General features: G+C 39.2%; 2 protein-coding genes across 5 annotated transcripts in view; one reads left to right on the forward strand and one right to left on the reverse strand.

Annotated features, from left to right (window-relative positions):
• Positions 1–309: 309 nt before the first annotated feature.
• On the forward strand, positions 310–12,482 carry LEAP2 (liver enriched antimicrobial peptide 2). Of its 2 annotated transcripts, none has more exons than XM_043587720.1 (3): positions 310–1,612; positions 1,833–1,972; positions 12,093–12,482. In XM_043587720.1, the coding sequence occupies exons 1-3, from the start codon at positions 1,556–1,558 to the stop codon at positions 12,124–12,126; spliced, it is 231 nt and encodes a 76-aa protein (XP_043443655.1). In that variant the 5' UTR covers positions 310–1,555; the 3' UTR covers positions 12,127–12,482. The 2 variants fall into 2 exon arrangements, with proteins under 2 accessions (XP_043443655.1, XP_043443647.1); XM_043587712.1 differs by lacking the exon at positions 12,093–12,482 and adding an exon at positions 2,264–2,548 and having other exon boundaries at positions 333–1,612.
• AFF4 (AF4/FMR2 family member 4) overlaps positions 3,167–26,469 on the reverse strand; it is a 97,292-nt gene continuing 73,989 nt past the window's right edge. For all 3 annotated transcript variants that reach the window (XM_043587702.1, XM_043587681.1, XM_043587691.1), the window contains 10 exons: positions 22,865–22,953; positions 22,017–22,257; positions 16,864–16,958; positions 16,160–16,223; positions 15,906–16,042; positions 15,583–15,654; positions 14,367–14,460; positions 13,491–13,534; positions 12,074–12,294; positions 3,167–8,953 (listed from right to left, as the gene is read on the reverse strand). In XM_043587702.1, the coding sequence (XP_043443637.1) occupies positions 8,826–8,953; positions 12,074–12,294; positions 13,491–13,534; positions 14,367–14,460; positions 15,583–15,654; positions 15,906–16,042; positions 16,160–16,223; positions 16,864–16,958; positions 22,017–22,257; positions 22,865–22,953 (1,185 nt within the window). In that variant the 3' untranslated portion in view covers positions 3,167–8,825. The remainder of the gene's footprint in view (positions 8,954–12,073; positions 12,295–13,490; positions 13,535–14,366; positions 14,461–15,582; positions 15,655–15,905; positions 16,043–16,159; positions 16,224–16,863; positions 16,959–22,016; positions 22,258–22,864; positions 22,954–26,469) is intronic.

The raw sequence follows: 26,469 nt of genomic DNA on the forward strand, positions 1-26,469 counted from the left end.
CTCCAGTTCTGAGGTCCATCTTCCCACCCTCTGCTCCCTCAATAAGACGATTGGCATCTATGCTGTCCTATCTTCTGCTGTTCTGCGTCTCCTCCACTTTACCCTGCAGAACAGGCAACCTCAAACCAAATACCCATCCTGATGATAAGGGCCTTGGAAAGAGGTATCCGCCAAGCTTTTTTTTTTTTTTTTTTTTTTAAAATATTTATTTTTGAGAGAGACAGAGACAGTGTGTGAGCAGGGGATGGACAAAGAAGTGGGGAGACAGAATCTGAAGCAGGCTCCAGGCTCTGAGCGGTCGGCACAGAGCCCAATGCAGGGCTCAAACTCACGACCTGTGCGATCATGGCCTGAGCTGAAGTCGGTTGCCCAACCGACTAAGCCACCCAGGGACCCCGTATCAGCCAAGTTTTTAGGGAGACACCAAGGAATCTTGTTACATCTGTCTTGGCTTAACCTTCCAGGTCATAGGAGGGATCGGAAGTCCTATCAATCTTACTCATAAGTTACAGCTCTTTCCCCCACATTTATCAAAATGCCCATGTCATTTAAGGAGTACCCATAACACCTCATGACTTAGGTACACGCACTTTCTTGTTCTAGCAATCTGCAGCTGTTCCTACGGAAGCTGATGGACGTTTTGTGCTTTGGCAATATCTCAGCCCTAGGCCTGCTCCCCTGAGGCTGCTAGAAGGCTATGCTCTGCAGATGATCCCAGTCACCTACTGGGCAGAAAGCCTGTAATTCCAGGATTGCTGTCATATGTCACCACCATCAAGCAATCCCACTGATTTAGGACCCCTGCTAAGAACTCATTCACAGTTTTAAAAACAAAACCACCTATACTCATTCATTCTATTCACCCATAGTTCAAGTAAGTCCCACATCAGTCTTGATTGCCCTTCCCCTGGGAAAAGGCAGGTAGGCCAGACTTTGAACTTGCCACAGCTGGGTCCATTCTTCTAGTGGGATGATCCGGAGCAGATAACTGGATGAGAGTCCATCTGTACAAAAGGGGGATCTGGGGCCACTGTTAGATCACATATGCTGAAGCAACTTCCCAAAGAAGGGAGCTAAGGGCCTTATCCAATTGCCTGCAACATGATAGACTGATACTTCTTTCCTAGACAAGTCTGAAAAGGGGTCAACACTATTTCTGAAGACCTCACTATTAGAATTTTATTTTGATTACGGTGACCTCACTAAGCTATTTTGGAATCAAAATGTGGCTAGGTGCCTGGTTTCCCTCAGTGGCTTCACGTGGCTTTTAAAGGGAAGGAGAGGGTGGTGCTTTTGGTAAAATGGGTAATAGTGTCCAAGCCAGTAACATAATCACTCAAAGTCCAAATGAGGGATCAGTAAATACAACGTGCCTGAAAGGCAGGCCTTGAGCACATTCCTCTGGTAGACATTAACTTACTACATCGACCGTGGTTGCAAATATAAACTTTGCCCCCATCTCACCTGGCAACCATAAAAGTGGTGAATTTCAGTCTATAAAAGGAAGTGGGAACTGCCCCCGGATTTCAGGCTCCAACAGCCTCCCTCTGTCAAGATGTGGCATCTCAAACTCTTTGCGGCGCTCATGATCTGCTTGCTGCTGTTGGACCAGGTAAGAAGTGGGTGTACAGGGATTGTGGTGGTGTGGAGGGGTGGGTGTGGCGGGGGGGGGGGGGGGGGATTGTAGGCCGAACTTGAGAACCAGACTCAGCCCTTGAGGAAAAGTCCCTCTGCTCTGAGTCTACAGCATCCTGGCGGTGAGCATTCTCCCAAGGTGTACAGAAAGGGGTCACCTCTTCCATGCCTGAACTTTACTGGTCTTTGCCCTACAGGTAGATGGCTCCCCCATGCTGGAACCGAGTTCAACAAAGAGAAGGCCACGGAGAATGACTCCATTTTGGAGAGGGGTTTCCCTCAGGCCCATCGGATCCTCTTGCAGAGACGATTCTGAGTGTATCACGAGGCTGTGCAGGTAACTCCAAAAACTTGGGAGAAGGGCAGAGGACAGAAGAGCACACACGCAGATCTAAGAATAAAACTGGGAGAGGCGACTGCCTGGGCTGTAGCCGGGAGTTCCATGGAGAATCCCTCAGGACTTGAGAACCAAGAACAGCTCAACAAAGTTAGCATGCAAGGTGGTGCCTTTCCTTTCTGCAGTCTATCCTGAGGTTAGATAGAGCCAGGAGAGGAAGGAAACACAGAAGACATGTCTCTGGGCACTGCTAAACCTTTGTCTTAAAAACCACCTTTTCTTTTCCTTAAGAAAAAGACGCTGTTCCTTAAGTGTGGCCCAGGAATGACGTACACACCGGGGGAAAAGAGGACAGCATTCACCTACACAATGCTCCATTCTATGGAATATTGATGAACTGCATTTTGGCTGGAGACACTTAAGTGAAGCAGTTTTGTGTTTTTAATATTTAAAGACAGATATATGCTTTAAACTGGTCTCCGTTTCTTCTTAGAATGTTATGTAGATAAGCTTAACTAAACTTGTCAATTTAGAGTTTATTTTTCTATGTATACTATTAAACGTCTCAAACTGAAATTTTCAGTCTCAAATTCAAGTTTTTGAGGGGAAAAAGGATTCATTTTGTATGCTACAGAAAAACCTCAACATTGCCTAGTAACAGACTACTCAATCTGGAAAGGACAGTGAAAGTGAACATGTAAGAAATAAAGAACACAATGGCAGGCTGCAAGAGAAAAGTTTCGTAAGAGCCAGAGGATCAGCCTTGGCAAGTTCACAAGCTGTGGCCCTGGATCCCAGCCCTTCGCTCCAGGTCAGAACTCTTCAGCAAGGCCTCAGACATGGGCAGTGTCGGCACTTACTGCCCGACGATGGGCCCAAGTCTGTCTATGACTGAAAAGGAGGCAGAACTGGAAGAAAAAAATCTAGTTTAATAAAACAATAAAACCCAAGCCCCCAAGAACAGCAGAAAAGACTTTTCTGAGTTCTACTGGAGCAGGGTGAACTGTGATCTACGCAAAAGGATGCATGGCCAGCAAGTTCAGAATTTCTGTCATCAGAAAAGGAGAGCCGGACTAGGGGACCAGACTCTTCAAGCAGAGAAGCAGTAGACACTAAGCTACAAAAGAGAAATTACATGAAAAGGCAGAGTAAGAGTTGAAGAAGTTTAAAGAGCACAGTGTTTATAAACTTTAATACAGAAAATCTATTTGATATTTATTAAACTTAGTTTCTCCAGCTATGGTTTGGCATTATACAAAGCATCTTAATGACACAGTAGAGTTAAAAAGATCTTTACAAATTGAAATGTGATACCCTTGTCTCCAAATATTTTAATTGCCATAAATTTGTTTAAAAATACACATTAAACGCATGTTTGACACTCTAAACTTTCTATAATCTCAATACCACAAAATACATATAATATACTATACAGATGTGGAAAAATCTAGTTAGTATATAATACTTTGCTCACCATTAACAGCTTTATTATGTGAAATGCACATACTTAGAAATCCTAGCTTTTGAGCCCCAAAGTACCTCTGAAATTTTAATGTATTGCAACAAATAAAAATCACAGTATATAATTGAAATTTTGGTTGAAAATGTCAGATGCTTAAATATTTTGGATAAAAGAAATGTAAAACAAAGATTTGGATCATGTACAAAACAAAGGCATCCTATCAGACACTAACAGTACCTTTCTGCAAAATCAACGAGGCTTTTTATCAGCGGCATTGCTTCCCCTCCAAAACCCTCCCCAAATATCAAACCGTTATTCACCAAATAATTTTAATGTCAAATAAGATAAAAGGATTCAATAAATATATAAGCATTTCCATCCTCCATATACAAAATTTCTTAAAATCATTCAAAACGGAGGCTAGATAGAAATTTTCATAACCGTGCTAACCAACCTACCTCACATCTGGTCCTCAAAAGTAGTGCCTTTTTAGGCACTGCCATCCGGGCCAGCTCTGTTGGTGAGCCCCGCCCCCCCCCCCCCAAACCCCAGTACTGTTGAACGCTCATGTCAGTGATTTGCCAGGTGTGTGCATAAAGTTTTAAAAGGGGGACACTTCTTGAACAGTAACAACAAACTCAACAGTATGGATAACCATGGCATTGATTTGAAAGGCAGCATTTCCAAACATATTTTCCAGAGAGGAACATAGCCAGTAGAAAATTCCAGTGGTTGAAAGCTGAAAAGAAACCCCACGTGGAAACAGTAACAGGTCAAAAACTGCATATTACTAGAATTTCTGGGTGGGAGCTTTTTTTCCATGCTCATTTAGGAAGCTTTTTTGTTTGCTTCTTTTTAAGAATGGCAATTTATGCTTAGCTGAGCAATGGTGGCAAGGAGAGGTCAATGCTGACATTCCGAAAGTCAACTTCATTATGTGATGATTACTTTAGGCTGCTATTTTAGGATGCTTAAAGATCTGTAAGACTCGGTTTAGACTTAACTCTAATGCCATATTCTGTAACCAGATTCCATCAAAAAGAAGAGATTTAGATATTCTTCCGTTGCTTTTCTAGAGCAGTGACTTTAATTAACCATACGGTTCAACTGAACAGAATCAGCATCTGCTTTACGTACTACTACTAACTTCCTTCCTGTCACTTGCCAGCCTGGTTCTAGGGTCTCGATGTCTAAACTGAATTTCTCCGTTACGGAGTATGTCAAAGACAAGCTCACAAAAAACATTGGCCTCTTGTCACTACATATTCCAAATAATTTGACACTTATCTCTATTTTACTGAATAGCAACCTTAGATGTGCAATGTTATTTATTATTGGAAAAAAAGTCTGCCTCTCCAACATGTAAATACATGAAAACTGAAATGAAATCTGTGTTCCACATAACTAGGGAATATGAGTTATAGGAGTCTACATGAATATGAAATGCTTTGCTTCTGGATTTACTTAGGTTTAAAAAAAATCATCACAATCTGCCTGAAACAGTCATTCCCATCAGATGTTCCTGGGACCCAGACGCAAACTCCTATAATTCAAAATACATAATGAGGCCATTTTGTTCAATTAGCAACTGGAAAATTAAAATCCTTCCCACCCTGTAAGAGCCCTTATTATACTACAGAAGGGCTCAAATATATTCTCAAAGTTAATTTACTACAAATCATAGTAATTAAGCTTTAACAATCTAAAAGGAATACACATTGCACCCTTGAACATTAATATTCAAGGTGTCAACAAGAAAGTGTCTTAGATCAATTTAATAAATAATGTGGAAATAGTTGCACTAAGCTAAAGTACTAAACACACACATTTTTGACAAACTAATTTCATGTTTTCATACATACATACATATATATAAAGTGTGTATGTGTACATAATTTTAAAATCCAAAGTTGCATACCCTTACGCCTAGGAAGAGTGCACAGTGTACCTCTCCTCTACACAATCAGGCATCACTGACTGGAGCAACCACTGGCTGCTCTGAAACTCCAGAGTGCTGCGAGCCTCCAGAACCAGAACTTTCGTTTAGAACAGGTGCCTTTTGTAGGCTCTTGCTTCACAATGCAAGCTCACTCAGTGAATATAATTTCCCAAAGTTTCTGTCATTAAGTACAAAATGATGCTTGTCTGATCTAGCTGATTAAACCTTTCTTTAAGAAAAAGAAAAAAACAACAATTAAAAACAACAACAACAGTGAATCTAATAAAGCCACAAGTGAATGCAAAGCGCAGCCCAGATGCCTATGGATCCACCAGTGCGAGAGCTACCCGGAACACAGGCATGTTGTGGGCACGTGCACACATTACTCTACACTGCTTTTACGTTGGAGAATTAAATTCGTGATGGTCAAGCTTCTCCACTCTTCAACTATAGCTGAAGATTGATCTGAAGTACTCATTTCTTATAAAGTTAGTTCTTGGCTACTTGCCCAGGAAAAGGTGGCCCTGAGGCAAGAAATGGGCTGAATGCTCCCCAGCCAGACTGGCCCCGGGCTGGACTGTGGAAGCTTGAATCACCTGGAGGGGAGTGTTCCCCACAGCCCAGCCCAGGCTGGGCAAAACTACCCTGTGACAACTTCATCCACTGTCCACTGGATGCCTGTGAAGAGTCCAATGGTGTAGGCTGCTGCCTCCTGGCATACAAGTGTGGTCTTAAAGAGCAGTCAATAGAGTTTTTTTAAATAGTTGCTACTTCTATAATTAACTATATATTAAGTACAAGTCTCAGACGAAGTAAGTTTTTAGCCACTTGTCAAATTCAGGTTTAAATGGTTACAGAACAGTGAAGACACCTATTGAGGAAGGAGGAACGGTGGCCTATAAAGGAGTCCAAAGTCTGTGCTGGAGCGGATGAAGACACAGACAACTTTGGAGGAGATGGACACAGAGGGAAGGGAGTGGTGTTTCCACAGACTATTACATTAAAAATTCAATTATTTAGGATACGATTTTGATCCACTGCCCATTACCACCTGGTGGGAAAAATCCCTCCACGATGAAAAGCTTGAAAAATTCATTCTCTAAGAATGAACAGTTTTACAGAGAGAGAATTACCTTAGAGCAGCACCAGAAAACATGCAGGAAACTATATTTTAACCAAGTATCAGTGTGACCCCAGAAACACTCCTGCTGCCTTTCAGGACACACAAGAGATTAGAACACACTGGAATTCAGAGGTACCCAGCTGGCTGCTGTTGCTGAAAAGTATAAACGCTCAGAGGACACTTAATCCCTTTCTAAGACATCACTGCAAATTAAGGAATCAGAGTAAGAGCAATCAGAGAAGGACAGGACAAACAACTACTTGATTAACAGGGATGAGTTTCTCAATAACTACCCTAAATCACTGAGAAGTCGTCCTCTTAAGGAAAACTGTTCCTAAAACATACTAAGATGAAGTCAGAAAGATTTCAGAGGCAACTTCTCTAAGGGAAAAAAGTTAAATTCAACCAAATTTCTAGATTCCAATCTTCAGCGACATGCAAAAACAACCCGAGGTACAAAACAGTTAAAACGCTCTATAAATTTGAACCACAGGACAATGAGGGTTCACTAGCTTCAGAAATGAGTGTAAAAAAGACTCAAACACAGAGGACTCACTGCACCACTGGGCTTGCGAGATTTTCTATCCCGTCTTTCCCACTTCAAACCTTAGCAATCATCTGTAAATAGCAGGGCAATCCTTTTTTCTGATTGGATGGATTCATTTTTGGAATGGGGAAAAGGATAAACTATTTTTTGAAGCAGCATTACCCAACAGGTTAGACTAAGTCATGTACCAAAGCATTAGCTTTTCTGAAATAATTAATCTTTATGTGACCCTAAAGGAAGATTAAAAAGTAAAGAGAATTTAACATTATTACTGCTGAAGACCAACCATATGGGTGATCTGGTCCTAGTGTAAAACTTCATCTGTAAACAATCCATAAAGGTTTCATTCAAAGGTAAGATTTAAGGCACACCAGACATGATAGGGGCACGAAAGGGGCATGACAGACGGTACGTTTCTCGCTTTTAACGCCTATATGCACCTTACAGGGAAGGTACTCTGATACACAACTCTTACAGAGCTGGCTTCTTAAGCTCTACCCCTGCTCCCCTCCCCTTCCCAAGAGAGCTAACATTGAACTAAATTAGATACTTTTCTAGTGTGAATTTTCTGATCCCATCGGAAACACAAATCATTGGTGAGGGGGCCCTCATAATACAAAGGCAGTCAATACAAGACAAGTCTAAAAGGAGAACGTCATCTCTACCTCAGGCATTATAAACTGTAAGTTGTACAGCAAAAGCACACACAGCAAAGCTCCAGCCCATTCCTGCATTAGTCACTGCATGCTCCCATGAGAGCATCACAATCTAGTGTGGCAAAAACATTTTACAAATAAGAATTCTGAAGAGAGATTTAACCCTTCAAACACCATCACCGAAAGAGATACAGGCAACATCCCCGGGAGCTGGATCATTGTTTGTCCCTCAGTAACTTAACTCTGTTTCAAAACCGTCAAGTTATTAGCAACAAAAAAGAACACATGGTTTTAGCAAAATCCATGAAGTTCAAGATTGTCCTTTTATGAAACCCTTCACATGACATCCGTCTCCTAGAAAGTTTACCTGCCCTCTTTTGTAATGCATTAAATGCAAGCTATAGTCACCTTGTGATTGCTATAGTGTTATTAACACACATTCACAGTTCCGGAAGTAATGCATACCGAATCAGACACATTTCATCTTCTCTCTGGAGAATGTCATCTTCTCATATTTAAATGATTTTCATGTGTAGAAGAATATCCTTAACACTAAGTATAAATTCTGCAAATTGTAGTTACGATTTAAAATAATATCAGGTAGTAGGTACAGAAAGAACACGTCCACGTTTTAGATGAACCAACTCTTACTCTTAGAAGAGCTACCACAAAAAGACATTAGGTAACAAAGCTCCCAAAAGTATATAAATAAAAATGCCTACATTAAACTTAGGCTAAATTTTCAACAGAGTAAATTCATAAGCAGAAATAATTAAGTTTTAAACTAGCCCCAATCTGGGAACTTAAAAAAAATTAAAATAAATAGGATTTCAATTGATTAGTTATGAATTGCAGCTGGAATTTCAATCTTATTACAGATCACCGAAACCGTCTTAGCAATGTGCTGCAGATTTAAAAACATTTAAATAATTTTCCATATTGGGAATATTAAAGGGGTCAACTGACATCATGGCTTTGGGTTATAAATAACAACAACACATGAACCAGGGAGGAAAAAACCATTCCTCATTCTTAGTGTCGACTAGGTGGCATGTTATGGCAGTTTTCCTTCGTGATGTGACACAGTGTTGTGGAGAAAATCAGAGGCAACGAGAATGTGTTCAGTTCAAGATATCAACTTGGCATCCTGGCGAAGCCAGTGCAGTCCCTGCCGGGTATATCGAACCAGGTCTGTCATGATGCTTGCATTAAAGATGAGAGGGCCCATCACTTTATCCAGTTCAGCAAAGAATTCTAGAAAACCAAAAAGAGTCATTAAATGATACACATGCTCTCCCCAATCACTGCTTTAAAAGTTTGGTCTAGACTGTGAAACAGTATTCATAGGAAGTCAAAAAAAAGATTCCCGCCTGCATTAAAATGATGACCATCCACGTTTTAGAACAAACCATCCATCCCATAGTCTCTGTCTTTCAAGCTACATTATTTTCTCTAAGTCATGAAACGTTTCCAACAGACTGTATGGTTAGGCATTAAGTGCTATACATAAAAGCAGAATTCCACTAATGGAAATTATCAATTGCTAGTATGCAGTATACACTACTAAAATGGGGAGCTAGTGCTACGATGTACTCAAAACAGTCTCTGTTTACCATTTTTGTGTAACAAGCAAGTGGTACAAAAAAGGACGATGTTCTGTGCATGTTTCCCCGTAACAGCTCCTGTGAGGTTAGATATTTATGACAGCCTGCATCCAAACTTTCTGCTGCAATCATATACCATGCAACAGTGATAAACTAAATCCCATGTTTCAGACAGTATAGTTTAAAAATGTAAGGGATGGAAATGAAAGGATTCTTCCTATGTGAACAAATACAGGTTGATGTGGATGTGAGGTGGGTGCAGAGGAGGACGGAACGAAAGTGTCCTAACATCTGATCCCGATGCAATTTTGGGAGAAGACAGAGAAGGATGCAGGACTCAGATGGTAAAGAGTTTTTATATGTGCAGAGAAAACGGGGTCATTCTCATGATGAAGACTTGGCCCTACTCAACACAAGACACAATCAAACAGTGAGGAAAAAAGGGTCTTCTTTATAGAATGCCACCTAAAAAATGCAGAAGGAATATCAGAAGACAGATTCCTATTTCCTAATGGAATAATGGATATAGATAATAACCATCAATGGATGTTAAAACAGAAGTTAAAGTTTGAGGGGCGCCTGGGTGGCTCAGTCGGTTAAGCATCCAACTTCAGCTCAAGTCATGATCTCATGGTTCGTGAGTTTGAGCCCCGTGCTGGGCTCTGTGCTGAAAGCTGAGAGCCTGGAGCCTGCTTCGGTTTCTGTGTCTCCCTTTCTCTTTGCCCTTCCCCCGCTCACACTCTGTCTCTCAAAAATGAACAAACATTAAAGCAAATTAAAAAAAAAAAAAAAAGTTAAAGTTTAATAGGGAATCTTACATCAAACTGAGGCTAAAACCACCTGAATTCAATCAATGGTCAAATCCTAATATCACTAAACAAGAGATAACCATTAATTACATGCCTCATAATATGCTGTAATATGCTATAATAGGAAATCAAGAGCACCACCTATGAAGTATTATCTAAAATAATGAACTTGAATCTAATCAAGTCTCAAGATGTAACTAATCAGTATGAAGGAAATATGGGGGACAGAGGAGCAAGCTAAATGATACCATGAGGAAGGAATCAGTCAAATCCAGAATATGTGTCATTTTGTCTTCAACATAAATGGCACAGTGCCCCACCTCCAAAAACACTAAAAAAATAGAGGAGGGAGGCTGATCAATGGATGTGTGGACTCTGTTGGAAACAAACGGAGCTGTCTTTAAAAAAAAACCCCAAAACCCGCATATTTGCAACAAAAGGGAAACTGGATGGTAGACTAGGTATTAGGTGACAGAAAGGAAGTACTATTAATTTTGGTGACTGTGTTAAAGTGATCACGGTGATCATGTTTTTGAAAAGTCCTTATCACTCAAAGTATGTTGGGGTGAAATGTTATAATATCTGTTGTTTGCTTTAAAATACTCCAGGGCCAAAGAAAAGCAGGAGTCAGAAAGAGATGGAGTAAGATTAGCAAAATACTGTATTGGTAAAGCTGAAGTTGAGTGCAAGGTGCACAGGGGTTCATTATATCATCCTCTTTCCTTTAGTCAATATTTGAAAAGTACCAAGCAAAAAAGTAAAAATGAAAGAAGAGGATTTAAAAAAGGAAAAATGAAGCTGGAAAACTGTTATCAGAGAGAAAAAATGTAAAGTAAAGCAGGAGTGACTTAATAAGAATTTTGGCTTTGTAACCTTTCCTGAGCAACACTGACAGTATTTAAAATTTTAAGAAAAAATAGGATTTTAAGAAACACAACTTCATGTTTGATGCTGGGGTTCCTCTTCTACCTTTCTCTTCCCATTATCCCTCTTTAGGGATAGGAATCGTTCATCTTCATCTGATTACCTGTTTATATAATAAATATTTAAATGCACTGTGACAGAAAGACACTTGACTGACTGATGGGAGTGTTGGTCTACAAAGGATCTACCTGAATAGTTGTCACACTTGCCATATTTGCTAATAAAAGCTATGAAAATATTATGGTGTTTATATAGTACTTTTCCCTAGTATTTTATTATTATTTCTTAAATTTAAAATCCAGTATAGTTAACATACACTGTTATATTAATTTCAGGGTACAATATGGTGATTCTTCCTTAGGACCTTTAAATATGTTATAATTCTCAATGTTCTTAGTTTGGGACATAACAAACATAAGGTACAAAGTCTCAAATAACCTAAAACTGAATAATGCTAGAAAATAATTTATTTTATAGTCTCCTTTATCATGTAAGTTTTTCAATAGACCTAAAAATCCAGTATGAATGTGTTTTTTTTTTAAGTTTTATTTATTTTTCTTTTAGTAATTTCTACACCCAACACAGGGCTCAAACTCATGACCCTGAAGACCAAGAATCGCATGCTCCTGTGACTGGGCCAGCCAGGAGCTGCCAAATGTGCTTTCTTACATATTAACTATCTCCGGTGTACAAAATGTCTGCATGTAATCCTACGCCTAAGTCAAACTTACTGTCACCCATCCTAACAGCATATATTTTTATTACTTTTATAACTGGCGCTGTCCTTAATGTGCCAAAACAAAGGCCTATTTGTCTTAGACCAAAAACTGTTTTTAGTTTAGTCTGTGTCACCAGTACAGTGAAAGGTATTTTTTCACCAAATTCAGTACATTCAGTATGATTGGTAAGCAATGGTCATTATCATCAACTCTCGATTGCATAATAAACTAAATGCGGATCAGACACTTATTTAACTGGATCATAAAAGCTCTTTTTGACAATTTCAACCTTCAAAGTCTCTCCATTGACCTTCCTACCTTTTTGCTCTTTGGAAAGCTGCTCGGCTTGGTCCCAAATTTCGGTGGCATAGAGGAAGTTGGACGTAACCTGAACATAGCTGGCTGCCATCTGGTGGATCCTCTGTGGAATGGTCACCGAAGAACCACTTGCTGAAGCACTACTGGCCCCAGAAGAATAATTTCCTGAATTGCCTGGCGACAGCTTTGGAGAAACAGGGGAAGGCATCCCAACAGCTTTGCTACACACAGAGAAACAGGAAACTTATTCATATGAATATGGTGAATGTGATGAAACCAATGTTCTACTGGCTCTTCTTCCATGAAAGCTTTTAAAATTTAAAGATTCTTTTAAACTAGAAGAGTTCCCAGAGAAGTACAATTCCTTCTAAGTAAGTACTTAGCTCACTAAAGCCCATGGTGAATCATCCTATCTAGACTCTTTGTTTTAATAAATGTAATAAATAATAAGTCCCACCTTTTGACGGAAAAGAAGGGAGGAGTTCACACACCTTGTTAGTAGCACTTCAAAGACTTAGAAGTTAGATCACCTCACTCCCAGCTCAACACACTTTCCATCTATTCTGGCACGTAATAGGTACTTTTCTAGTTGTTTTATAGAAAGTTGGGTGGAATTTGCAATTTAACACAAGAAAATTGTGGTAGTAGATAGGAACATCTTATTTTGAACTCCATTTCAGGTATTTTCCTAGTTTAAACAAGTTATTCAAAGCTGACAAAGAGGTACAGATTTCTCAATCAACTGCAATTATTTCAAGCTTCCTGTCAATTAAATCTTTCTCAGGAAACATATGTTGAACTCTGACAGGTACATTTCAGCAGTACTAAAATTTGTGGAAATGCCAAAGACCTTTAAAAAAAAAAAGGAAAATCAAACAAAAGTTGGGGGGGGGGAAGCTATTTGTTAAGAATATTTTTATCTTCACTTTTAGCACTAGAAATTTGATTAAGAAAATACACAAGGGCAAAGACAGAAAGTCAGTTAAGATAAAAATAATAACTAAGTAAACTTACACACAAAAAAAGCTTTCATGGCAATTTGCCTCCTTTTGGTGGGGGTGACACAGGAAGGGAGGAAAAGCCACAATAATCCCATCGTGATAAAAACCCAAGTAGGTGTGGAAATTAAACTATGAGAAGGACTGAGGTGCTATTAAAAAAACTCAAGATTTCTCCAGGTGAAATATCCCCTTCTCTACTCTTTCTAAGATTATGCTCATTATCGTATTTTCAACTTAGTAAAAATAAACAGAAAAATGAAAACTTTAAAAAATACTTTATTAGAAATAGTTGTAATTTTTAAAGAATTGTCATCTTTCCATTTTTGGAAATTAGACCTTACCACCCATTCCACTTTTACAAACAAAAATAAATAATTGTGTCACAAAAAATACTTTATAGAATAAAATTTACCTACCTTCCCAAGCCAGGTGATGGTGCTTGAGAATTATTGTAAGAATTCTGTGGGAAAAATAAAATGTATTTAATTAAAACACACACACACACACACACACACACACACACACACACACACACACAAACTTCTGAAGTACTACAGATATTCAAAAGCACTGGGCCAGAACTGACCTTAAGAATCTTTACAAATTTAAGAACCTAAAATGTAAGAGCAAGAGAGAGAATGTATGTGTGTGTAAATGTGCAACAGAAAGACAATACTTAGGTGAGAGCTGGGGGTTCTGAAAGACTTAGAGAGAATACTCAGAGAAGAGGGGTAGTCATACTATATGCAAAGGCTGCATGAAAGTGAATGGATGTAACCCACAGTTTCTCTGGAGCAGAGGTTTAGATAAGGAATGAGAAAGAGACCTCGATGACTTTGAGGTCAGGGTAAGAAGCTTGGACCTGACCTTGCAAGCAACAGTAAGCTACTGAAGGGTTCCAACTCAGAACCAGGGCAGGATTTTAAGAAGATTTATGTGGTGCTGGCAGGAAAAAACATAGTTTAGGAAACAAATGTAACAGTGTAAGGAAGGGTGGCAGTAAAACAGAATACCATTTGCAATGTATAAATTAGGTTTCATTATAAAAAGAGGCTACATCCCCTGAACTATTAGTAAGTGCTATTGCATATGGCTACATAGGTTCTACAATCAGATATATGTAGATTTAAAAACTTTTTAAGAAATCTCAAACCTATTTGAAAGTTCACCGACAGTAAGTAGCTCTACCCTTGCTGTGGCAGGCAAGACATGAAGGCACTTTTGGGGTTGGGATAGGAGACTTTACAAATTTTGTGTCCTAGAACATGGACCATCCTCTTTTTCACACTTACCTTCAGGTGCTCTGTCAGTGTCTTTGAGTACTTCAGAGCATTTTCCTTCTTCAGTTTGAACAGCCTCAGGTACAGCAAAGACTGGCATCGCAGGCTGGCCAATGGAAAAGGGTAGCTTATTTACCAGCACAGCAGACTCTGGCTATATCTGCACAGACAACTTTTGTATCGTGCAAGAGCGCAGGACTGGCTAATGTGAACAGACCATGGCATAAGTGTCAACGACACTAACCCTGAAGCAAAACTGGAAGATGTGCTCTTTATGGTACACACCTCAAGGAGGGGAAGAGACTGAGGACTAGTCTCCTGTTTGCTGACATTCAAAAATCAAAACCTCACCCATGAGACACCAACATGTCATTGCAACACATGCATTAAAAAAATCACTGAGGAGCAGAATCTCTAGATCAAATTATAAATATCTCATACTAAACAAGAAAAACCAGGGAACTCCACTATGCATAGTACAATTCTGCTGCAACGCAGGTAAGCCTTACTATGGCTGACCAAAGCCCTGCACGGTCACCAATGCCTACCGCTCTAGTCACTTTCACTTCTCACTGGTCTTTTTAGTTCCTTGATAGTTTCCTGTTTCCTTCCACCACACACCTCTTGCACATGTCCCCTCTACCTGAAGATAACGTGTCCCTACACCCTATTCTCTTATATATACTTTTCTTTCCAAGTACTAAATTCATATACTTGTGTGATTATTTAATTTCCGTCTCCTGACACTAGGCACCAGACTCCATGACAAAGAAGACTGTGCCACTTTATCCACACTACATTCCTAGCTATTAAGCCCAGTGCCAGGTAAAGTAAATGCTTTTAACAAACAAATTGGTAATATCTCCCTGGGAGCAAGCCAACAAGCCACATTCTTTATTCTGAGCAAGCTAAACATTTGCTCCCTAAGGAAAGGTATATGATATGTTGAGTAACAAGAGAGGATACCAAAAGAAGCGCCTGGAAAAGGGACGATGTGAGACAAGGAGAGTTCTACTCTACCAAGGATTTGCCAGGAAGGCAATGGATCAGAGACTGACAACAAGTCAAATCTTTCCGTAGGGATTTTGAGTTATTTTCTACTTTACCCATTGAGATTTATGAGTGGGTTACAAAAGGTCGATTCAAGGATAACTTTCCGAAGGGCGTAACAGCATAATTTGCTCTGGAACCGCCTGTCATCTAGCAGAGGCTGGAACCCAACACCTACCAAAGTACTGTGAGCCTTTTATCTGCAGCTGTAGCATCAGGTGCCAAGTAATTCTTTAGCTTCATAGTGTACCTGTGAGTTAAAACAACAAACAGATGACACAAAAGTCATTTATCTAATGACTTCCTTGGTCCTCAGAACATTAGAACCCAACTTCAATAAAGGCAAAAATACCCCCTGAAGTATCTAATTCTCTGTATCCAAGAACAATAAAGGATTAAGCATCCTCTTTAGCTTTACTGTATACAGCTACATCAGCCCCTTCCAAGATGAACCAAAGAAATACTATTGCCAATGACGTGGCAGCAAATTTTCCCACTTACTTGATGAGCTCCACTGTCTCTGAATACATAGGGAATGGGGATTTGGATTCCTGAGCATTTTTCTCTAATGCATTCCCACATTCAATGAAAGATACCACAGCATCAAGATAGTATACAGCTTTCTCAAACCTATCAGACTGAAGAAAGGAGAATAAAGGTAATGAGAAATACACTGATGTACTATGAGAGCAAACCACAAATGAAGATTTAACTTAATTTGATTAACTTAAATAAATGTGAGAATGTTTACATACCAATGCATCTGCATTGTGCTTCAGCTTTTTTGCTTCTTGTAAATAATGGTCTGCTGAATAATTTCTGCAATGTAAATTTTTACAGTAAATGAAACAGTAAATATTTTTGTAAGATAATACTTTCCATTTTAGTCTCTAGCATTCCTCAGTTTTCATGTCCCCAAGTAAAGAACATGACCTACTACTAAACATCCAATTCAGGTTTTTCTGACAAATGCTTTTCTTGGGTTAGGAGCATGAATCGTTTCGGCCAACTCATGGCAGATTTTCTACTTAGGGAAACAGAAATCAAGCTCCCTAGTATTAGATACTAATTTACCCAAGTTGTTTGAAAGATTCAGAATGAACAGATGCCTTTCGAATCAAAATCTAAATGTTCTGTGGATTACAACACAAGTATGAATTCTTCTGGTCACTGATAGGATTTTCAACGTTTATTTATTTTTGGGACAGAGGGAGACAGAGCATGAACGGGGGAGGGGCAGAGAGAGAGGGAGACACAGAATGGAAACAGGCTCCAGGCACTGAGCCATCAGCCCAGAGCCTGACGCGGGGCTCGAACTCACGGACCGCGAGATCGTGACCTGGCTGAAGTCGGACGCTTAACCGACTGCGCCACCCAGGCGCCCCGATAGGATTTGAAACAAGTTTCTTACACGCTGACTGGAATGATTTCTCCAAAGCATAAGAAACATTTATCTCACCTGTCGTCAAAGGCAAGCTTCGTTCTCCGAGGCTTAGAGGCATCAGGAGTTGGTGTAGAGGAAGGACAGTTAGAAGAGCTATTTGGAGCCTTTTCCTAACCCAAAAAAATATATAATGTTGAAAAAATACGTATGTTGAAAATTCTGAGGTGATTAAAGTTAAACTGGAAGTATTTCTTGAGCCATTAGTAAAAAGTACAAAAATTCCACTGCTGTCAGTAATTAATTTCTTTGTTATAATCATTTACAATTTCACAATGTAAAAGTCCTTTTTTTTTAAATTTTTTTTTTTCAACGTTTATTTATTTTTGGGACAGAGAGAGACAGAGCATGAACGGGGGAGGGGCAGAGAGAGAGGGAGACACAGAACCGGAAACAGGCTCCAGGCTCCGAGCCATCAGCCCAGAGCCCGACGCGGGGCTCGAACTCACGGACTGCGAGATCGTGACCTGGCTGAAGTCGGACGCTTAACCGACTGCGCCACCCAGGCGCCCCGTAAAAGTCCTTTTTAACAGAATGGGTCCACTTTATATAAACAAAAACATTCATTCTAATAGCAAAGTCTATTATTATCAGGAATGACTGAACTAGACACTTGTTGAAACATAAGGAAGACACAAACCTACTATCAAAATAGTAGTAGTGCTTAAGACAAAATTTACTGATAATTACTGGTCACTGAAAACAGCGATAATATATCATCTAACATTTACTATGTGCTTACTACTTACCAGGCACTAAGTACTTAGGCCAGTCATTAAGATTTCAACAACCTTATGGAATGTGTATTGCTACTGGGACAGAATAAAAAGCAGTGTCAAGGAGGGTAACTCACCCAAGTTCAAACAGCTTTTAAGTGGCATTCCCGGAATCCAGATCTGTCACATTTTATTTTATTTATTTTTCAGAGTCTTTTTTTATGTTTATTTTAGTTATATTTTGAGAGAGAGGGAGAGGGAGAGACAGAGTGGTGTGCGTGAGCAGGGGAGGGGCAGAGAGAGGGGGAGACAGAGAATCCCAAGCAGGATCTCTGTACTGTCAGTGCAGAGCCCACGCAGGGCTCGAACTCATGACCCTGAGATCATGAACTGAGCCGAAATCAAGAGTAAGATGCTTAAATGACTGAGCCACCAGGCGCCCCTGAAGCAGTCCCATTTTACAAGTCTAGGCTTCTTAACTTTATTCTACCCTCTATCAATATAGCCCTTTATGCGGGGCCTTTGATCCTGTCTTCCCAACTACTTCCCTATACACATTTTTCCATAATAAAACATAATAAGTTAATAAGTAGATAGATAAGTAGATAAATAAGTAGAATTTATCCTACAAATGGATGAATGTTCCAACATTAGTAAACCCAATTAATATATAATTTTACCGCTTGTGCTTAAAAATCTACTGAAAATGAACCAGGTAACCTAACCATTTCTTTTTTCTTAAATGATAATAGCTTTTCAGTTCTACCCAATACAGCATGCACCTCAAAGAATTAAAATAATCATTATGGTGATGATGATATATGATTATGTATCTCAACTCAAAAAAACCTGGCAGAACTAGAAGAAATAAACAAATCTTATAAGTTTGTGGAAAAAGGAACAAGAGGACAAAATGACCAAAATATCAACATAAAGAAGTTCTGAAAACAGGATTAATCAATGTGAATTACATAGATTCCTTGTCCACAATATATGCAGAATAGACATTCTTTTCTAGTAAATACAGAACAGTACAAAAATCTACCATATACTATACTCTCATAAAGCAAATCTTTTTTTTTTAATGTTTACATTTTTGAAAGAGAGCAAGTGCACAAGTAGGACAGGGGCAGAGAGAGAGGGAGAAAGATCTGAAGCAGGCTCCACCCTAACAGCAGAGAGCCTGAAACAGGGCTCAAACTCACGAACTTTGAGATCATGAATTAAGCTGAAGTCAGACGTTTAGCCAACTGAGCCCCCGGGCATCCCTCTCATAAAGCAGATCTTAACAAATTTCAAAAGACTGTTACCATGCAGACAATTTTCCAGCCCCAATGCAATTAATGTAGCAACACTAACCAGATGATAACCAGCAAATCTCCATATGTTTGGACATTGATTAATCCACTTTTAAAGAACTCTAGTGTCAAAGATGAAATCACACTGGAAATTAGAAAAAATTTTAAACTGAGTTATAAAATCATTCCATATCTTCTAGGATGCACATATACAGTAGTTAAAGGAAAATATATAGCTTAACTGCTTATGTCAGAGAAAGAAAAAAGACTTAAACTTAATTTAAAAATTAATGAGCTAAGTTTCCATCTTTAAAAGTCAGTGAACAGAGGGGCACCTGAGTGGCTCAGTTGGTTAAGCGTCTGACTTTGGCTCAGGTCATGATCTCACAGTTTTGTGGGTTTGAGCCCCACGTCAGGCTCTGTGCTGACAGCTCAGAGCCTGGAGCCTGCTTCAGATTCTGTGTCTCCCTCTCTCTCTGCCCCTCCCCCACACATACTCTGTCTGTGTCTCTCTCTCTCTCAAAAATAAATATTAAAAAAAAAAAAAGTAAACAGAGGGAGCCTGGGTAGCTCAGTCAATAAAGCATCTAACTCTTGGTTTCGGCTCAGGTCTTGATCTCATGGTTCATGAGTTCGAGCCCAGCATTGGGCTCCGAGCTGACAGGGGGAGGAGGGCCTGCTTGGGATTCTCTCTTTCCCCTCTCTCTCTGCTCCTCTGCTTGTGCTCTCTCTCTCAAAATAAATAAACTCAAAAAAAAAAAACCAAAACCCTCAGTCAACAGAACAGCAAAACAAAAAGAAAGGAAATCATAGACTAAAAATTAACAAAATAGAAATAAAAAGTAAACCACAGAGAATCAACAAAAACAAAGGCTCTTTTTTGAAAAGACAAGTAAAACTAATAAGCCTCTGATGACACTAATCAAGGGGGAAAAAAAAAAGAAATGGCATAGAGAACTAATATCAAGAACAAAAGAGAAATATAAGAGATGTTACAAATACCAAAAGCATAAGAGGTTGTAATCAACAACTTTATGCCAACATATTTCAAATATTTGATAACAGGAGCAAATATGTAGAAACACAAAAATTATATGTAATTTTGTTTTTCCATATTATCTATTCTTAAAGTGATAACAAGAAAAAGTACATTTTCTAACTAAATTACAGATTCTTTTTATTAAAAAAAATTTTTTTAATGTTTATTTTTGAGATTGAAAGAGAGCACAGACAGAGGAAGGGCATAGAGAGAGGGAGACACAGAATCCAAAGCAGGCTCCAGGCTATGAGTTGTCAGCACAGAGCCCGATGCGGGGCTTGAACCCACGAACCATGAGATCATCACCTGAGCTGAAGTCAGAAGCTTAACCGAGTGAGTCCTCCAGATATGCCTATAGAGTGTTCTTTAATAAACCCATATATAATTGCCTAAATTGGAAATTGCCAAGACTAACATTAACGATTTTAATAACTGTTAAAAATGCCCTAAGGTGTTGGAATCAAAGTGGTCAGGGCCTATATTTTATATTTTGTTACCAACAACAGAATACCAAATAACTACACTTGATCCAACAAATATTTCCTGATTACCCAGTAAGTTAAACAATGGAGAAAACACAAAATAAGATACAAATCCCTGCTTTCAAGGACCTGACAAACCAACAAAGAAGACATAAGAATTTTTACCTATGAGATCACAAAAGCCATATGAGTGGGTGAGCTCACTTAAAGAGTAATTTAAAAAGAGAGAGGTAAGAGGTTTCAAGAAATAAGCATACAGACCTCAAATCCTACAGCTAAAGGATGGAAAATAGAAAAAGAGCCAGTCAGCAAGTTGACACAGAAGTGGGACAGTGAAGGAGGTCAAGAGGACAGTCAGGTCCCTTAAGGACACTAGGACTTATACTCTAAACCATTACAGAAGGGTGTCCAACTGCGGAAAAAGCCTTCTGTATATCTCAATTTCAGATGTTGTTCACAATTAAAATTACCTCAATTTCAAAGACTTAACTACTACATATAATAAGCACGAGTAACTACTTTTAATGCAATTTTTTCAACTCTCAAACCTTTGCCTACTCAAGTCACAAACAACAATCCAGTGAACTATATTCTTAAAAATCTACGTATTTGGGGGCGCCTGGGTGGCTTAGTCGGTTGAGCATCCTACTTCAGCTCAGGTCATGATCTCGCAGTTCGTGAGTTCGAGCCCTGCATCGGGCTCTGTGCTGATAGCTCAGAGCCTGGAGTCTGCTTTGGATTCTGTGTCTTCCACTCTCTCTGCCCCTCCCCTGCTCACACTCTGTTTCTCTCTCTCTCAAGAATAAATAAACATTAAGAAAAAAAATCAAGGTATTTTCTTAATTTTGTCAGAGTTTGCTCCCAATCAAAACAGTTCAGAAAGTAATGCAAATAACCTTGTAAAAAAACTGAGGGTAAGATTCTAATAAGGTATAGCCTTGAGAAAGCTTCTATGATCCAATTCTCCATCCATGAACATTAAGAATATTCCCCTATTGGGCACCTGGGTGGCTCAGTCGGTTAAGCATCTGACTCTGCTCAGGTCAAGATCTCATGGTTCGTGGGTCTGGGCCCCCACTGTCAGTGCAGAGCCTCTTTGGGATTCTCTCTTTGCACCTCCCTCACTTGCACTTACTCTCTCTCAAAATAAACTTAAAAAAAAAAAAAAGCACTATGTTATGATCATGCTCTAGGAATAGTTCCAATGCTAATTTACCTGAAGAATTTCCTTCATGAATCAAAGCCAAATTAGTTGCCTTATCACTTTATGTAATATAACTTGCTTGTAAAATCTAATTCTAAAAAATCCAAAGCCAATTCCAAACTATACACAATCGATCATAGCTAATGGAGTGATTTATAATTGGATCATAATCAGCTACTTTCTTCCAAAACCAACTTTTCCAATTAAGCGTTTGTCTTAATTAACATGCATGTTGGCAGGTGACTTATTGCTTTCATGGTCTGAGATCACTGCATACGTTCATTATCAAGATTATGACATTTTGAGATGAAAACACATAGGCCTATAAGTTTAAGGAGAGGTTTACAAGATTTTCAAAGTACAATGTCACCTTGGAGAATTCCTATGGCAATGGGATTGGTTTTCAAAAGGCTCAGGCCTCTAGTGGCTTACCTTGACCTCCTTAGAGCTACTGGAAGTCTTCCCTTCAGTCTTCTTCTGCTTTGATGTGGAGGAACTGTTTTTGCTGCTGCCACTATTCTCCTTGTTGCTGTTATTACTTGACTTTAAAGAAGATGACTGACTAATAGTCCTCTTCCGAGAGCCATGCTCTGTTTTTGGATCTTTTGAAGGAACGGGTCCAGCAGGAGAAGGCAACAAATCCTTTTCTTTTGCAGCATTTTGCTTAGTTGACCTGCCAAACCAAACAAATGCCCTTATTTCTCCACAGTCATGTAGCTATGATGGATTTTTTTCTATTTCTCTGTCTGCTTTCAAGACAAATTTATTTTTCCCTGAGTTAATTAAAACACATGATTTCTATAAAACAAAATAAAAGTGTACATTTCATGAGGACAGGCCATCTCATGTGTTTTCCACCCTCTGGTTGTACACCCAGCGCTTAAATCTTGGCCTGCCACACAGCAAGTATTCAATAAATACTGATTACATAAATGAGAAGATGAACGATGAAGATATTAATAAGTTCCTAAGTTAGAAATTGGTCTCTTGCAAGTTACAGTTAAGCTTGTCATTTAGCCAGAAAGTGGTTAACACTTTAGTTTAATTCTTAGCCTATATTCAACCCTACTCCACTAAAGAAAGAAGAACAGACTGAATCTTAAAAACTTTCTGACCCAATTAGCTAAAAATAAAATCTCCCACCAGCTGGTATATGTATACATATGCATGGATAGGACATATACTTACTAAAAGGAACATTCTAAGAGCACATCAGGAAGTACACAACAGCAAATGACATACATATATTAACACACATGTAACATGTTTGGGGGACATACTCTCTGTTGCTGGATGGCTTGTGACCTGCTGAATTCTTGTCCTCTGTTTTGGGTTTCTTGCTGTCATTGGCTCGGTTATCATCTTCATTCTGGATGAAAAATAGGAAAAAAGCAACTACTACATTTGATTTTTATTCACCTAATTTCAGTTCCCAGCACAAGTCACCCTCAAATAGTTCATCCCTGGTAAGTTTCAAAAAGAAAAGAAATAAGAAGTGAAAAAATTCATGTAAGCCATGCTAAATAAACTGAGTTTCAAGGTGGAGAAGTCTCCTATTTAGATAAACAGAGCCCAAATACTGAAATACATTTCCTATAGAGTCTTGAGATGACATCTTTTTATCCTAATGATTTTGCAGGAAGAATGAAATTATAATTGAGATATAACTCACATACAATAAAATCCACTCTTTAAAAGTACACAATTCAATGACTTTTAGTATATTCACAGAAGTGTACAATCTTACCACAAATAATTCTAGAACATTTTTAACATCTCAAAGACCCCTCTACCCTATAGCAGGCATTCCCCCCATTCCCTTCACTCCCAGACTCTAATAATCGCTGATCAATGTATTTCATCTTTATAGATTTGCCTATTCTAGACATTTTATATAAATGGAATCATATATGTGGTCTTTTGTGTCTGCCTCCTGTCACTTAGTATATTTTTAAAGTTCATCCATGCTTTAGCATGTATCAGCACTTCATTTGTTTTCATACCTGAATATACTCCATTGTATGCATATACCACATTTTATCTACCCATTCATCACTTAATGGCCATTTGAGTTGTCTCCACTTCTTGGCTAATACAAACAATACTCCTGTGAACATTCAAGTATAAATTTGGGGGTAGACATGTTTTCTTTTCTCTTGGGTATATACTTAAGTGGAATGGATTGGAATTTTTGGGTCATAAAGTAACACTGGGGTGCCTGGGTGGCTCAGCCGATTAAGTATCCGACTTCGGCTTGGGTCATGATCTCACATTTCGTGGGTTCAAGCCCCGCGTCGGGCTCTGTACTGACAGTTCAGAGCCTGGAGTCTGCTTCAGATTCTGTATCTCTCTCTCTCTCTCTCTCTCTCTCTCTCTCTCTCTCTCTCTCTCTCTCCCCCCTCCTCTTCTGCTTGCACTCTCTCTCTCTCAAAAATAAATAAACATTAAAAAATTAAAATTAAAAAAAATTAAGTAACACTACCTTTAACTTTTTGAGGAACTGCTGAAACTGTGTTCCAAAGTGGCTACACATCATTTTATATTCCCACCAGCACCATATAAAATTCTAACTCCTCCACATCTCTGCCAATACTTGCTACTGTCATATTTTTTATTATAGCCAAACCTGATGATTTTGAAAGACTCTTTTTGCTAAAACAAAAGCTATTAGCCTATCTATAATTACCAAAGCTACTCTCCTGAGTGATTGTAAATTTTCTTACTGCTTCAAGTATCAGGGCCCAAGATTGCAAACATTCTACTCTAACAAAGAAATCTGTTCCCTTACACAAAAGATTGAAAGTGGACACATAAAAACACGAGGGGGCACCTGGGTGGTTCAGTTGGTTAAGTGTCCAACTTTGCCTTGGGTCATGATCTCTTGTTTATGAGTTTGAGCCCCAACGTGTGGCTCTCTGTTGTCAGTGTGGAGCCTGCTTCGTATCCTCTGTCTCTCTCTCTCTCTGCCCCTCCTCCCCTGCTCGCACACATGCTATCTCTCAAAAATAAATGAACATTAAAGACAAGACAAAACCAGGGGCATCCGGGTGGGTCAGTCGGTTGAGCGGTCAGCTTCAGCCCAGATCATGATCTCACAGCCTAGGAGTTCAAGCCCCGCATGGGGCTCTGTGTTGACAGCTCAAGAGCCTGGAGCCTACTTCGCATTCTGTGTCTCCCTCTCTCTGCCCCTCCCATGCTTGCACTGTGTCTCTATCAAAAATAAATAAACATTAAAAACAAAACAAAACAGGAGCGCCTGGGTGGCTCAGTCGGTTGAGCGGCCGACTTCGGCTCGGGTCATGACCTCGCAGTCCGTGAGTTCGAGCCCCATGTCGGGCTCCGTGCTGACAGCTCAGAGCCTGGAGCCTGTTTCAGATTCTGTGTCTCCCTCTCTGATCCTCCCCTGTTCATGCTCTGTCTCTCTCTGTCTCAAAAATAAATAAACGTTAAAAACAAAAATTAAAAAAAAAACAAAACAAAAAAACATGAGAAAAATAATCTAAATCCATCATTACTCTTAGCTGGGACTCCTCTCAGTACCATCTGATTTATCTTCAGAAACTACCCCTGACAATTTTACCAAAGTCAGGACACTCAAAAAACCATTACTAAGTTTCCTAACTTGATTCTGATTTTATAAAATCAAAATCTGACTTACAGGTATCGATATAAAAAAACTTGGGGGGCTCCCAGGTGGCTCAGTCAGCATCTGACTTCTGACTTCAGCTCAGGTTATGATCTCAGGGTCATGAGATTGAGCCTCGTGTCGGGCTATGTGCTGAGCATGAAGCCTGCTTAAGATGCTCTCCCCCTCTCTCTGCCCCTCCCCTGCTCTCTTAAAAAAAAAACAACCAAAAAACCAAACCTTGGGAGGAATATAACATGCCAATGAGATGTGGGGAAGGGGAGGAGTATGGAGAATTTCTTTTAGAAGAAGGGGATTTTGTTGTAAGTTATATATTGTAGAATTTTAAACAAGAGTAAAAAGGACATTACATATTCTATCTCTGTATTATATCAAATCTCATAACATGTAATACTTTTTAAGCATAAAAGGACCATTTTTTAGTTCCATAAGAAGCACCTTAGTCATCTAAAGAGCAGAGTCCATCATTTATTTATAAGCTCTTATTTCATGTAATTCTATGAATTAAATCCCAAGTCCAGCAATCTGAGGTTGCAGCTCTACAGGGGCAGCAGCCCTAAACTTACTGGTCTAAAAAGCTTCCCTATACTACAATAATGGAAACTCATTAGCTATAGCACTGAAAATAGTAAGCTTCATTTTTCTAGAAATTCATATTTTTATAAATCATATATTTTTGAAGATTAAAAAAAGGGTATTATTCTAGTTTGTCCAAATATGTATCATCATCTGCACTTCTGTACTGTGGTTTTAAGAAAAAAAAAACAGAGGAAAAACCTCCAGTTCACTCATTTTAAAAAATGCTTTATTCTTTCTATCCTCTGATGTGAGATTGCCACGGTCAACTGGGATTGGGGTTTTGCTCTGAGTCTACCTGGTAGACTGGGTGGCTCTACCTGAGCCTGGGTGGCCCAGTCAGTTGAGCGTCTGACTTTGGCTCAGGTCATGATGTCACTGTTTGTGGGCTCCAGCCCCGTGTGGGGCTCTGTGCTGACAGCTGAGAGCCTGGAACCTACTTCCAATACTGTGTCTCCCTCTCTCTCTGTCCCTCCCTCCCTCTCTCTCTCAAAAATAAATAAACATTCAAAAGAAATTTTTTTTAATATAAATCATTAAGATTTTCTTTCCTCTAAAAATGTCTCACTAGACCTGAAAGATCAAGCTGGTTTTTCCCCCAAAGAATCTGTCTATACTCATAAGTTGTTCAGCTCTTTTCATTACATGTCATTATCCTCAAAT

The sequence above is a fragment of the Prionailurus bengalensis genome, chromosome A1 (genome assembly GCF_016509475.1).
Source record: "Prionailurus bengalensis isolate Pbe53 chromosome A1, Fcat_Pben_1.1_paternal_pri, whole genome shotgun sequence".
NCBI classification, from domain to species: Eukaryota; Metazoa; Chordata; class Mammalia; order Carnivora; family Felidae; genus Prionailurus; species Prionailurus bengalensis.